This window comes from Schistocerca gregaria, chromosome 6, assembly GCF_023897955.1.
Source record: "Schistocerca gregaria isolate iqSchGreg1 chromosome 6, iqSchGreg1.2, whole genome shotgun sequence".
NCBI lineage: Eukaryota > Metazoa > Arthropoda > Insecta > Orthoptera > Acrididae > Schistocerca > Schistocerca gregaria.
In genome coordinates, this window is record NC_064925.1 from 326313272 (window position 1) to 326328260 (window position 14989).

The window sequence follows — 14989 nt, forward strand, 5'->3', positions numbered from 1 at the left end:
TTCACCTCAGTGTAAGAAAGTTAAATGGTAGTGTTTTTTGTATGTATTCTCATGACTGCTTTGATGTGAGATATTCATAGTAGAAAACAAGTGTACGTTTGTGAAGTAACACATAAAAATGAACAATGTTTTTGTGTAATTTTGCTTCTTGATTTTCAAGTACATGAATCAGTGATATTTTCTAGTTCATTAGTCTTTAAACTGTGTTCCTTACATTGTAATTTCACGGAGGTACTTCGCTGCCATAATTATATGATTTTATATTTTGGTGCTTCCACGTAGCTCATTGATGTTGATACTATTTTAATTGTAGAAATAAGACTTATTGTGAATCACTTTGTGCAGTTATGTTTTTGTTTCTCTAATGCTTCCAGAGTTTGTCCTCATAGATCATTAAGAAACGAACTGCATCTTTGCAGCTAATACAGCTCCTTTTAATTTTGAATGTGATGAGCTTTACCGTATAACTTATATTATGAATATTGTATAACTGTAATAATGTAGATATTGATGTCCAAAAATTTTAAGCTGGTTCCAAATATGCACAAACGGGGATGTTTGAAGTAACAAAAGCAGAAGAAGAACCACAGCAAGGAACAAGTCCTCCATCATCCCCAGGAACAGGGCCCTTACCAAAGCCAAGTTCAGCACTGCGTGTCACAGTACCTAGTGAGCTTCAAGGTGTCGCATATATTGAAGTACTGTGTCAGAAAGGTAATTAATTTCTTGTCTCTTTGATATCCATGCAACCTTTTATATGTTGGTGGTTTTCAGATGTTGTTCTATATTTCATATATTATCACTCACAATTTAGTCACCACTATAGCAGATGTAGCCGTTACATGCTAATTTCCTGTCGTTAGCCACAGGCTACTTTAAAACCTAAGTGTTGTAATGTCAAGTTAAACATATATATTTCAAAACAACACAACACGTGTAAGTCACAGAGCAAGTTGACCAAGCAAAACATGTGAACACGGTAACATTCAAATTAGCACTGAGTCCAAGTCTAGCAGCTCTGGCTGGCTGGCCGCTTAGGTGGTGTAGCTGCTTCATATCTGGCAGACAGCACCGCATGTAGAGGACGCGTGTAATTGCACGGTGGCACTTTGAATGATCGGCGAGTCACAGCACTTTTCCCCCCCTTTGAAATTTTTGCACTGTAGATTGCTAATGTCCATAGGCGTTGTTTGACTGGCCATAAAGTCTCGAGGAGGAGGCTTCCCATATGGACGAAAGTGTCCCCAATGGTAACGGTTCGAGATGATAGGAGACGGAGGGATCGAATCAGCTGGGGCCCCGTGCACCAATCTGCCCGTTGCGGCAAGTCCGATTGATATAACAGGAGACATGGGCGATGTGGCCATGTCCGCAGGAGAGGGAGTTGCTCCAACTGGTCATCTGGTTCCTGCATGGGCACGTCTCCTGGTGGCATCCATTCTTGTGCTGGCACCGAAATGACAGTGAGAGGGCTGCATTGTGAGTAATAAGAGATGCCAAGATCCCGGGCGTCAGGTAGACCCAAAGATGGTGTAGCGGCATTCGGAACAGGCGTTGCTGGCACACGAGGCTGAAGCTGGTCCGAATGACGCACTGCAACACCCGTGTCCATCTGGATTTCATACAGGCGTTGGCCACGGTGTTGTAAGATGCGGCCAGGACTCCATTTTGGCCGCCTGGCATATCCCCGTACCCATACAAGGTCGTTGGCGGTGAACCGGCCAAGTGAAGGCACCCGTGGCCGGGAGGTGGAAGGCCGCAGAAGATGAAGTAGCGTGCGGGGCTGTCGGCCATGTAAGAGCTCAGCTGGGCTGTGGTCGTCCATAGGGGTGGAACGGTAAGAAGCCAGAAATTGGAGAATCGCATCATCAGCAGCAGAAGAAGTCAGGAGTTTCCGCATCTATGTGTGCTATTTGAGAGTTGATGCCAGGCCAGTACACATGACGGCGCACCAGAGATTTTGTGCAAGAGACACCCCAGTGCCCTTGGTGAAGGAGGCGCAAGACCAAAGCACGCAAAGACGCAGATACCACAACACACGGTGAAGCATTGTCGGTGGTAAGGAGGATAACACCATCGCAGCCATGAGGCGGTAGCGCAAAGCGTAGTAGTTCCGCAACGGATCAGAAGTCTTAGCAGACGGACGATCTGGCCAACCCTTCGAATACAGCGTAAAACCCGGGAGAGGGTAGGGTCAGAACCCATAGCAGCCGCCAGCTGGTCCTTGGTGATAGGGAATCCGTCCACAACCCACTGCTCAGCAACATCCAGGTGAAAACCCAAAAGTTCATCCCTATCAAATGCCAGATCAGGACCCATGGGAAGGTGATACAGTGCATCAGCATTCACATGTTGAGCCGTCAGCCGGAAATGAATCTATTAATTGAAACGAGACAAGTAAAGAGCCCAACGTTCGGGAAGTGACATTGGTGGATGAAACAAGGAAACAAGTGGTTTGTGACCCGTAACAAGATGAAATTTGGATCCATAGAGAAAAACACCAAACTTATGGAGAGCATAAATAATGGCCAAAGCTTCTTTCTCAATTTGAGAATACTTTTGTTTGGCATCCGTGAGCGTTTTGGAGGCATAAGCAATGGGTTGTTCAGAACCGTCAGAAAAACGGTGCGCAAGGACTGCACCCACCCCGTATTGAGAAGCATCCGTGGCAAGAACAAAATGTTGGCCAGGTTGATGAGTAGCCAGGCACAAGGCCTGTTTCAGCATAGTCTTCAATTTCTGGAAAGCCGCATCGCATGACGCAGACCGGTGAAAAGGCACGTTTTTATGCAACAGGTGATGCAACGGCTGTGCCACCAAAGCAGCAGACGGTAAAACTTGTGATAGTATGCTATTTTCCCCAAGAAGGCCTGCAGTTCCTTAACAGACGTAGGGCGGGGAAGGGCATCGATCGCAGCGACAGTTCGCTGAAGCAGGCGAATACCACCCCGAGATAGTTGAAACCCCAAGTACGTGATAGATGCCTGAAAAAATTGTGAATTCTGAAGATTACACTTAAGACCGGCAGTCTGTGAGACATGAAAAAGTGTGCGGAGATTCTGAAGGTGTTCTTCAGTGGTGGAGCCAGTGACAACAATGTCGTCCATGTAGTTGATACACCCAGGGACAGGGAGCAATAACTGTTCCAAGAATCGCTGAAAGAGAGCAGTGGCACTGGCAACCCTGAATGGCAATTGCTGGTATTGATAGAGGCCGAAAGGCGTGTTAAGGACCAGAAACTGCCAGGAAGCAGCGTCCAGAGGAAGTTGATGATAAGCTTCTGACAGGTCAATTTTAGAAAAATACTGGCCACCCGCAAGTTTAGTGGACAATTCTTCATGTTGGGGCATAGGATAAGTGTCGATGAGGCATTGTGCATTTACAGTGGCTTTAAAATCGCCACAGAGATGAATATCACCATTGGGCTTAGCAATAACAACGACAGGAGAGGACCACTCACTGGAAGTGACAGGACCCCTGAAGTAGTGAGATGATCCCGTTTTACCTGATCATGAAGGGCCACAGGAATGGGCCGAGCCCGAAAAAACTTAGGCCGAGCAGTGGGTTTGAACGTGATATGAGCTTCAAAGTCGTTGACAAGGCATCCAATTGAGCATAAGGAATAGCATCAGAAACGATATTGACAGAGTCATCTATGGAGAACCCAAAAACGCGAAAGGCATCGAAACCAAAAAGATTTTCTGCGTTACTCTGGTCGACCACAAATATGGGAACAGTGCGAATGGCGGATTTGTAAGATACCTCAGCATTAAATTGTCCCAAGAGAAAAATCTTCTGTTTATTGTACATCCATAATTGCCGAGTGACAGGTGATAGGAGTGGAGAACCCAGCTGAAGATATGTCTGAGAATTAATGATAGTGGCAGCAGAACCAGTATCCACCTGCATGCGAACATTCCGACCAAGGATTTGGACTGTGAGGAATAACTTCCCTGAAAGGGAAGAAGTGCAATTGACAGACAACACAGAAGCAGTATCAGCGTCACAGTCATGAACATCATGTATGCGGTCAGATTTGAAAACGTAAGACCCATGACCCTTCTTTTTGCAATTGTGACACACGGCCCAACGTTGGGGACAATCCTCGCGTGAATGTTTCGTAAAATACCGCGGACATGAAGGAAGTTGCCGGGGGTTTTGCTGCAGTTTCTGAGAGGGTTGTTTATGGTTAGGCCAAGACTGTGCGTGGGATCGTACTGCAGCCACGTCGGCCGGCGGGGACACATCGCACGCCTCGTCAACAGCGCACAGAGGTTGTATGTCCCCGATGTCACCCCACGCCTCTATTTGCGCTCCAGTGGCGCGAGAAATTTCAAAAGACTGCGCTATGGATAGGACTTCCTCTAGAGTCCGTTGCCTAACTTCTTTGTCGGGCGCCAGCCGGATAATAGCATCCCGTACCATGGAATCCACATAGGATTCTTTGTGAACGTCTATAACAAATTGACAATTTTGACTGAGGCCGTGAAGCTCAGCAGCCCAAGCACGATAGGATTGATTCGGTTGTTTTTGACAACGATAAAAGGCAACACGAGAGGCTACCACATGCGTTTGCTTATGAAAATATACTGACAGAAATGAGCACATTTCAGCAAAAGACAAAGACGCAGAATCTTTCAAAGGAGCCAATTGCGACAGCAATCGATACATTTGATTTCATAATCAGACCAGTCTTCCGCCGTCTCGTCGTAAGGAGGAAAAGGAGGTATAGACAACGACGAGAAACGGCCCGTATTGGATGCTGTGACGAAATCGCGAATCGCCGCTGTGAGAAGCGTTTGCTGTTCAATGAGACCTTGCAGTAGTTGTTCTAAAGTAGCCATGGAAACCTGTGGGTCAACGATGAAAAGGAAAAATCCACTACCTCGTCGCCAATTGTTATAACGTCAAGTTAAACACATATATTTCAAAATGACACAACACGTGTAAGTCACAGAGCAAGTTGACCAAGCAAAACATGTGAACACAGTAACATTCAAATTACCACTGAGTCCAAGTCTAGCAGCTGCTGGCTGGCTGGCCGCTTAGGTGGCGCGGCTGCTGCATATCTGGCAGACAGCGCTGCATGTAGAGGATGCACGTAATTGCGTGGCGGCACTTTGAATGATCGGTGAGTCACAACACTAAGGAAGGAAGAAATTTTCCTCGCCAGTGTTAGACCACCAGAAAGGCCATGTTGGTGACATAAAGTTGCTGATCACCATTTTCCTTGTATAAATTCCAAATCTCTCGACAGTGCTTCATGGGTAGAGAGTTGTAGCACTGTAGATGATGATCTCCCCATTGTATGTCTCTTCTCTCAGACAAAAAATGAGTGCACCATTTAGTGAGAAACTTGCATTGCAGCACAGGAGGTATATGGCATAAAAGTAAGTTCTTCTATACAATTGCCTGCAAGTAAACAGTTTTGTACATTCTTTTAGACCCCATTGTATGCCACCTGCACAGGCTACGTTAGTAATCCTGTATAAGCAGCTTACGTGAGAGAAGTACCGTATTTACTTGAATCTAAGCTGCACTCAAATCTAAGCCGCACCTGAAAAATGAGACTCGAAATAAAGGAAAAAAAAATTCCCGAATCTGAGCTGCACCTGAAATTTGCGACTCGAAATTCAAGGGGAGATAAAAGTTTTAGGGCGCACCTCCAACTCAAAACAAAGTTGGCGAATGAATGACGATACAGCGACAGTAGTTTGGTTCAAGTCGTAAGCTTAGCAGTTAAGCTTTACCAGGTAGCCATTGCTATGCGTCAGGCGCTCCGTTCGTATTTATACGAGTACCCTTTGTTTTTCACGTGCTCCGTCTGGTTTGAATCGATTGCTTATTTTGCTTTGATCTGATTAATGCCGTTTTCTTTGTTATAGGTGTTCACGTCACTCTAAGCTGAAAATGCATTACTGTACTGTGTCATGCATTGTTTGTCGCATTCTGATAGTGCGTGTTTACTGCCTGTCGCCGCACGCGGCACGGCTTGCTTTTGTGCGCGCTACCACCGCTTACAATTTAAAAAAAAGAGAGAGGAATCGTCTCATTAGCGAAACAATGGCAGGAGACTGCTATTTGTTGTTACTTACACTGCTGCTTTCTTTGATAATGATAAACAAGAACCAAATAATAGACTTCGTATGATAGAACATGTTCTGAACGAGAGTTAGGCAAAAATTTTTCTCCGTTTGAAAATCTTTGCGGCCGCTTCTTTAGTACATCAAATTCTGCACAGAAATTAGAGTCATCTTAGATTTAAAAATCTAGTCAGTTGCCGTGCTTCATTTCTGACGGTATCACTATTAGGCATAAGAATAATACGAATATAAACATGACACGATACGTATATTCTTCCGCATTTGCTGTTGTCTCACTCTAGTTTCGTAGTTTATTAGGCAGACAGGATTTAAATGAGGTAGCAGCAAACGCGAAAGAATAGATGTTTATATTTGTATTATTCTTATGGTGAAGAGAATACTGCATGTGATTCACATTTCATCAGGTTCCTATTAGCAACCATCTCTTCTCACAGGTAGGAAAAAATTCAGAACGTAGAGTTGGCCATATTGACAAACATCCTAAACAGTGTTGCCAGTCGTCCCACGCCCGGGTTCCTGGGTTCGATTCCCGGCGGGGTCAGGGATTTTCTCTGCCTCGTGATGGCTGGGTGTTGTGTGATGTCCTTAGGTTAGTTAGGTTTAAGTAGTTCTAAGTTCTAGGGGATTGATGACCTAAGATGTTAAGTCCCATAGTGCTCAGAGCCATTTGAACCATTTTTTTTGTTGCCAGTCGGATTTTCATAGTACATTGAAATTCTGCTACATTCGAAGATGAACAATGTGGAATTTGTATTTACTTCGTTGGATAATGTATGAAAATGCAGTGGTCGAAACTCGGGGCAGAGAAAAAAAGCTCCTCTTCCACCTTTCTTTTTTTTTTTTTTTTTTTTAAATTTATTTACTGACGCAGAGGTTTTGGCACCAGTATTTATCTTTGTGCCTACAAACCATGCCTGTGTAGCGCTACATGTATTCGACAGCAGAAGTTAGTTGTGGCGGCACCTACCAACATATTTCAGAACTTCCACTTGCTTTGCACTCGATTCTAAGCCGCAGGCGGTTTTTTGGATTACAAAAACTGGAAAAAAGTGCGGCTTAGATTTGAGTAAATACAGTAGTTCAGCTTCAAAATGTAGCTGCCACCTTTTTTCTCAATAAATAAAATATAGCATGATTATGGAATAGGACTAAAACCAACCCATACAAAGATTTAACATTAGTACAGAAATGAGTCATACACATTGGCATTCATGTATTCATCAACCCATCTGAGTATATTAAATGTCTTGTAAGTAATATATTGGAGTCATAGAATGAATTAAGAAATTTTCTTTTATCTAGTACCATTTACTCTGTTAAACTTATTCAATGTCTTAAGTTGTATCAAAGTTTATGTTAGTACTGTTATAACTTAATAAAATGTAATAGTATAATATTTCGTAAATTTAAACTATTCTGTTGAGTCACACTTAAAAAAAAAAAAAAAAGTCCATTTTTCCACATTGCAATGGATTTTCTCTCTGTAATGCTCTTTGCATTGTTGCATGGCTTTCAGATCAAGAAGACTTGTGCAGTGCTACAATTAACCTACTTGGGTCAGGACCTACAAGTACAAATGCTGATGTCCACTGGCAACAAAAGCTAGAAGCAGCACAGAATGTCTTGTTTTGCAAAGAGCTCTTTAATCAGCTAGCAAAGGAAGCTGTGCAGCTTCAAGCACCAATCCCACATATGGTTGTTGGAAACCAAATTATGGCTAACGTAAGTGCCCTGCTGAATACAACACTTTTACAACGTGATAGCTTTTTATATTTTTTTCCTAAATAGTAAATTTGGGTTATGTAATTTTCTGTTTTGTGTTAAATCAGTGATATTCATCTTTCTAAACAAGATACTTTACGTACCTATATACACTGTGGTGGCTTGTGAGAATACATTGAGGGTGATCACAAATGTTTAGATTCAGATACATGTGAGTGTGTGAAATTAATACTGTCTACTGTATTACAGTTATGCTTATCAACAACTTTATACAACTAGAGCCACTGTCTACAATAATAATAATAATAATAATAATAATAATAATAATAATAATAACCAACACCAACCTATCCGAACTCCGGAGATGGGAACTTGCCCTTCAGTATATCCTCTCTTCTCGATATCCGCCAGGCCTCAACCTCCGCTAATTTCAAGTTGCTGCCACTCATACCTCACCTGTCTTTCAACAACTTCTTTGCCTCTGTACTTCCGCCTCGACTGACATCTCTGCCCGAACTCTTTGCCTCACAATCAACAGTTATGTGCTTTAGGCCCTTATGATTCCCAGTGCCTCAAATGGATTACTGTATGATAAAATTCATAACTTAATACACTATAACTCATTCAGAAACCCAGAAAATAGGCGTACTGTCAGTACAACTTTAACATATACTGATGTCTGATATAATTTTACTGTAGTATATAGTGAGTGAATTAGTATTTCTGAGGAATGAGCTATCATCTAGCAGGATTTATGCTGAGTGAGTGAATGGGGATAAAAGTGTGCCACAGTGTCATACCACCTGGTGGCACTGACATAAACTTCAAGGGCTAGCTGTCCACATTGTGAACCATGCACTTTCTTTATCAAATCCGTATGTATTTGGCCCATAAGACAATTATGTCAAGAGTTGTGGATGCACAAAAGCTACTTAAAGTGTGTACAGCTGAAAGTGTGCTCGCGGCGCTAATGCCAAGTTTTACAGAATCTAGGAGAGCAGTAGTGCAGTATATTTAAGTGCCATATCTTTCAGATTGCAGCATCTATTATGTTTAACAGGATTCAAAGAAAAATAATGAATAAATCAGCAAGGTGTCAAATGTTAGTGTGTTCACGTGCTTTTGTGCTCTTACACAGCTGCGGCCACTGTATATACATGTCATTATCATGGCTGCGGGGGGGGGGGGGGGGGGGGGGGGGGGGGGAACTGTAAAGAAAATAAGGGCCAGAGAAGATAGAGAGTCTGAACTCACATATTCCTAATGGTGCATGGCTGATCAGTGTCATCTTCCCTTTTGTTGATAGGGTATCTGCTTGTCCAAATAACTGTATTTGTATTGTTTTTTTTATTTTCATTTTGTATCTTAAGTATTTTTCTCTAAAAACTAACATGATCTCATCTTCCTTGCAGCTATCCAACAAATTTACCAAAAATAGGATGTTTTAAAACTATTAATTATTCTAGCATTTCCTTTCATTAGAAAGTAACATGGTGTAGTCCGAATGTATTACATGGGATGCAGAGAGTAGAAAAGACATTGTTGTTGTTAGTAGTAGTTAGTAATTTGAAATATAATGACAAGAAACCCATATTTAGTTCCAAAATTTAATTTTTGTTAGCTGTTGCAAATCTATAAGGTGACTAATTATTGAAAAATTAACAAAAAATTGCCAGCAGAGGTTGAGGCCAGGCAGATTACAGGATTGAAGCATGTGTCAACTGTCCGCACAGACCACCATCTATCAATGGTTATTCCACATGATAAATATTTTCATGGTAATTACATTAAGTTCATTGTGATAGGAATCTTGTAAGGTTCCCTTCTTTAAATTCATTTAGCACATCCAGATACTGCCCCTTTTTGGCTGTACGCAGAATCTCAGCATTACTGTGTCAATGGTCTTACGGTTATGTGCTGAAAGATATGTGCTTGGTGCATATAAGTGTGTTCATTAAGCAGAGTTTTAAATGTTTTATTTATGAAATTGTTGAACATTAATTGCATTGGCCTTTTTGTGCTCATTTTTACACAATTCAACTTTTGTTTGTCAAGAAGGCTTTTACTTCATTTAAATCTGTGATGAAACTCTCTTTGCTTTTACTACAACTTTCTGACACTACTATTGAACCATGGATGGATCTTTCCCATCGCTGCCTAAAGTGTGTTTTGCAGTGCCATTGTATTTCATCCATTCGTGCTCCCCATTTCTGACCCCCAGAGCTGAATATCTGATGTTGACTACTCCAATTCTATGCAATCACTGAGAACTTAATGGAACATTGATCTTTCCAAGTGCACAAAAGGGAAGTTACTGGACCTATATGTATGAGTCATGTTCAGGAAGTTAGTGTACTGTGGCTATAGTAGGCTGTGTTTCTGTTTTTTGAGGGTTGGCAACACTACGCAGTATAGGGGTATCCCCCGACCACAGCGAGCATTGCAGGAACACATTAGTATGTAAATTCATGTTGTTGTGACCAGTTGTGTGAGAGATTTTGGTAAGAAATCCCACCAAGTCTGAGCTGTGTACTGTGATCCGCTTCCTATTCTTGGAAGGAATAAAACCTATCTAAAAATTTTTGCAAATCAAAACAGTTTACGGCAAAGGTGTTATGAACAGAACGTGTGTTTAAGTGATGTAGGGAGTTTAGTGGAGGCAGAACAACAATTCATGACAAACAGAGGAGTGGAAGACCTTCCATTTTGACTGTTCATGAAGACCGACGATTGACAGAGAATGAAACTTCTGTGATGTTGCCACAACTCTTCAGAATTCATTTAAATGAGACATTCACAGAAATACTGGAATACCAGAAACTGTGCGCAAGATGGGTCTCAAAACAGCTGACAGCAGCAGCACAAGAAAACTCAGGGTCAGTAGCACCCACAAGTCTCTTGAACAACTTGAACTGGAAGGTGAGGATTTTCCGAGCTCAATTTGACTAGAGATGAAATGTGGGTGGCTCATTATATACCTGCGACAAAAATACGGGCATCACATTGGTGTCAGCAATTCTCCAAATTCAAAACAACAATTTTGGGGAAAAAAGACCATGGCCTAAGCGTTCTGGCTCTGAAAAGGCATCATTTTGATCAAATTTCTGCAGCAGAAGGAGAGCACCAATGCACAAAGATATTGTGGAAGCCTACAAAATCTCAAAAGGAGCAGTAAAAGAGAATACTGGCGAGAGGAGTGTGCTTGTTGCACAATGTCCATCCTCACAGTCTTAGCCGCCAAGGTGCTCTTGGACTCATTTGGTTGGGATGTTTTGAAACCCATCAACCACTGCCACCTCATTCCCCTGACCTTCTCACCTCCCTGAAGGCACATGTGAGTAGAATTAAATTTTCAGCAGATGAGTGGATGCAGAAAGAGGTTCTGAAGTGGGAGGAGGTGGCAGGAGAGTTCTTCGAGGAGGGCATAAAGCAGCTTATGTCACGGGTCACCACATGCATTGATCAAGATGCCAGTTACATGAAAAAATAGTCAGAAAGTGTGGAAACAATATCTTGTAATTCTTTTTCAACACTTTTTTAAAAAAAAAGATGTATAAAAACGCATGACACTTGCTTTCTGAATATGCCTCTATGCCATTTTGCTATCCATGTGTAGTCTTAATCAAATACTTCTTGTACTCTGATGTACATATATTGGTAATTTGGATTCATTTGATCAATTCTTTCTGAATGTTGCAGTTTGTACAAAAGTGTGTGTGTGTGTGTGTGTGTGTGTGTGTGTGTGTGTGTGTTTCTTTGTTTGTTTGTTTGTGTGAGGTCAGTATCTATGAACACATGCCACCTGACAGCAGTTATGGACAGTGTAAGTAATTAGTCATTGAACTTCTGTTTGAATGTGGGAATGAGACTTAAATCATTTCAGGTGCTACCAGGTATTCAGCTGATTATTGGCCTGTGCCATAACACAGGAACAGACAAAAAACCTGCTGCTGCTCCACCACAAAAGTCAGAACATGATCATGTGTTGGAGCATTCCTTACATCAGTTGTTGCGTGAAGTTCACCATCGTAACACCCACCACCCATTTCCACATCCAGCATCTGGCCCTCTCGGACCCAGCAAACGGAGAGCTCTTGCTGGTCCAACTGCTGCAGATCGTCATGAGCTGCAGGAGATGGCAAAATCGTAAGTATGATTCAGGATTTGAAAGTGAGAAGAAGTAGCTACACAGAAAATACATTAGTGGTGAGAGGAGTCAATGTATTCTGAATCCCCTCTGTGATCTGAAATTGCTTTACTTTCAATGCTGCATTGAGTTTACGTTTTCCATGCCTTAATTTTGGAAAATCTGCAATGCGTGGTTGAAGTGGCCCTTTGTAAACACTGCATGAGATTTGATTGATATGCATTGTCATCATGATGTCCCCCCTTAACATTCCTACAGATCTGTACTTATACTTTATATAATGTCTCTTTCTTTTTTATAAAACATAAAGATAGCAATCTGAAATTTTTTAAATGCTTTTTAAGAATGATTGTCATTGTGTCTCTGAAGACCGTGCTATCAGTTTATGTAACTGGATAACCTTCTATTACTACCTATTCTCTGCTGTGAACTATCTGTATCTACATTTCAAACTTTCATTGTCTGTGTACTGTGTTTTTGAAGTGGAAGTAGAGGAAAATAATATCTTCTCGTAACTGATATTTTTCTGTTGCAGACATACTACTCAGTGCTGTCTTGGTAACTCATTATCTTTGAAAGTAGTAGTACTTAATAATTCTGTAAAGGAGGAGGAAAACCTTCCTGTGAAAAACATTACTAACTAATCTTGATTGTGCTGCACATTTGAGAGTGATTAACAAGATTGCAAAGCTGACTCTGATTTTAGGATTACCACTGATTTCAGCTCTACATGGTGCCAAATCTTCTGGAAAATGTGGAATTCTCAGGGAATTACATATTACCCAGAAAAATCAGGGAAATTTCAGGGAATTCTTAGCACTGGAACTTCATTTTATTGAGCTTTGTAAATCACAAATTTTAAAATACTAAAAAAAAATTAGAATGCTTTGAACAACTGCAGATAGGACATTCATATTCACAGGTCATGTACTGTAGTATGTTCTCCACAAATGATTAGCATTTGAACCACGTCGGCCCATGGGTTTAAGGTCAACATCGATAAAGCGGCGCAACACCACCTGCCGCTAAAATGTGCTTGCTGCTCCCGTTGGCACTATAAACCGAAGGTAATGGATCAGTGTGACTTGAGCAGACATGCAGGATGCCTCACAAAAGTATGTGCGAACTGTACCATCAAATCAGTGAGTTAGAAAGAGAGTGCGTGAGAGAATGTGATGAATCGATCCGGGAAATGGCCTCTTGTGTGGGACTACGTGCGCGGCAGTGCAAAGGGTGTGTGCAGAATGGTTCATAGGAGGCTGTAAGACAAAATGAGGTGGGTTAGGTTGCACGACCCATACCACCCCTCTCCCCTCCCCCTTCCCCCTCCTCCCCATGACAAGACTGACACCTCATCTGAATGGCATTGCAGGACAAATCTGCATCAACCTTGGCTCTGGTGCAACAATGGAATAATGTAACACATCGTACACTATTGAGGTGACAGTCCATTGCCGTTTATTACAGCAGGGTTATGTGGAATTCATCCACTTTCCCATCTACCATTGATGAATGTGTAGTAACATGCTAGATGACAGTGGTGTATGGGACATCGTTGGGGACAGAAATGGCATCAGATAGTGTTTTTTGAATAATCCAGGTTCTGTTTGTTTGAAAATGATGGCGGCATTTTGGTTTGAGATCAGGCAGTGGGAGTGGCATCACTGTGACTGCATTCACACAAGAGGTATTGTGCCAACTCAAGGCCTTATGGTGTGGGGTCCTATTGGGTACAACCTCAAATCACAGTTGGTGTATGTCCAGGGCCCTGTGATCAGTGTGACCTACGTGAATGACTTCCTACAACCCATAGCCTAGCCATACCCTTTCTGCGCAACACCCCAGATGCCATTTTTAGTAAGACAATGCACGACCACATGTTGCTGCATGAACACATGCTTTCATGGTGTCACAGGATCTCAGCCTTTTGCCCTGACCTACCAGATCACCTGACATGTTGCCAGTCGAAAATGTGTGGGATATGGTGAAACAACAGGTGCAGGGCTGCCACCCAATGCTAACCATTACAGATGAACTTTGGAGCCATCCGAATGCGATATGGATGGCTATACCCGAGGATGCCATTTGCACCAGATACGCAGCAATGCCATCGTACACGGAACAAGTTATCAGAGCCCCTGGTGGGCCCTGTGCCAACTGGGCAGCAGGACACATGATGAACTGAGGTGCCTGAAATGCTAATCATTTCTGTGGAACTGATGTACATGTCCTGTGAATATGAAAGTCCTATCTCTAGTCATTCAAGGTGTTCTGTTTTTTTCTGAACATGAGTATATTTCAGAGAGTGTTACTTATGTTAATATTAAAAGTAAAAAGTGAAACTACTCCTGAACCGGCCATGAATTACTTATGTTAATATTAAAAGTAAAAAACGAAACTCCTCATGAACAGGCCATGAACGCCCAACACACACACACACACACACACACACACACACACACACACACACACACACAACCTGTGTAGCTACAGTGTGCTGGGTACAGTTCGTCAAGTAGGTTGGGTGAGGGATTGTGCTGGTTGGAATGGGTAATGGAAGAAAACAGGCAGGAAGTGGGAGGGGTGGTTGAAGCCTCAGGGGATGGTGGCAGGTGTACGAGATAGGAATGCAGCAGGGAGAAGCAGTAGGTGAACAGAATAGGAATGCAACACATAGTCATCACAGCAATCCTCCCACCATCCCCAAAAGCTGGTTGCAACCTTTGTTTCCCAATATCATCTCAGACTGGAACAACTGAACCATATCCTTTGGCAGTGCTTTGCTGTCTGTTATTGTGCCTCGAAATCAGGGAAGTCCTACACACAATCCTTCCCCTTCCATTCTAAAGTGGTATTCTGCTAGCAGACAATGTATACAATATCCTGGTTCATTCCTATGCTGCACGCACTCCCTATCCCCTTGACACATGCATCAAATCTCTCTGGAAGACCCAAGTGTAAGACCCATCCAATTCACCAACCCTGCAGGTCCTACTCCAGTCCCATTACAGGTTTA

At 42.4% G+C, this 14989-nt stretch overlaps 1 protein-coding gene across 1 annotated transcript in view; it reads left to right on the top strand.

The window, feature by feature from the left end:
* Window positions 1–14989, top strand: part of LOC126278392 (mediator of RNA polymerase II transcription subunit 17) — a 107531-nt gene that overhangs the window by 25966 nt on the left and 66576 nt on the right. The window contains exons 5-7 of the mRNA XM_049978491.1: window positions 529–714; window positions 7621–7826; window positions 11710–11972. Coding sequence (XP_049834448.1) covers window positions 529–714; window positions 7621–7826; window positions 11710–11972 — 655 coding nt within the window. The remainder of the gene's footprint in view (window positions 1–528; window positions 715–7620; window positions 7827–11709; window positions 11973–14989) is intronic.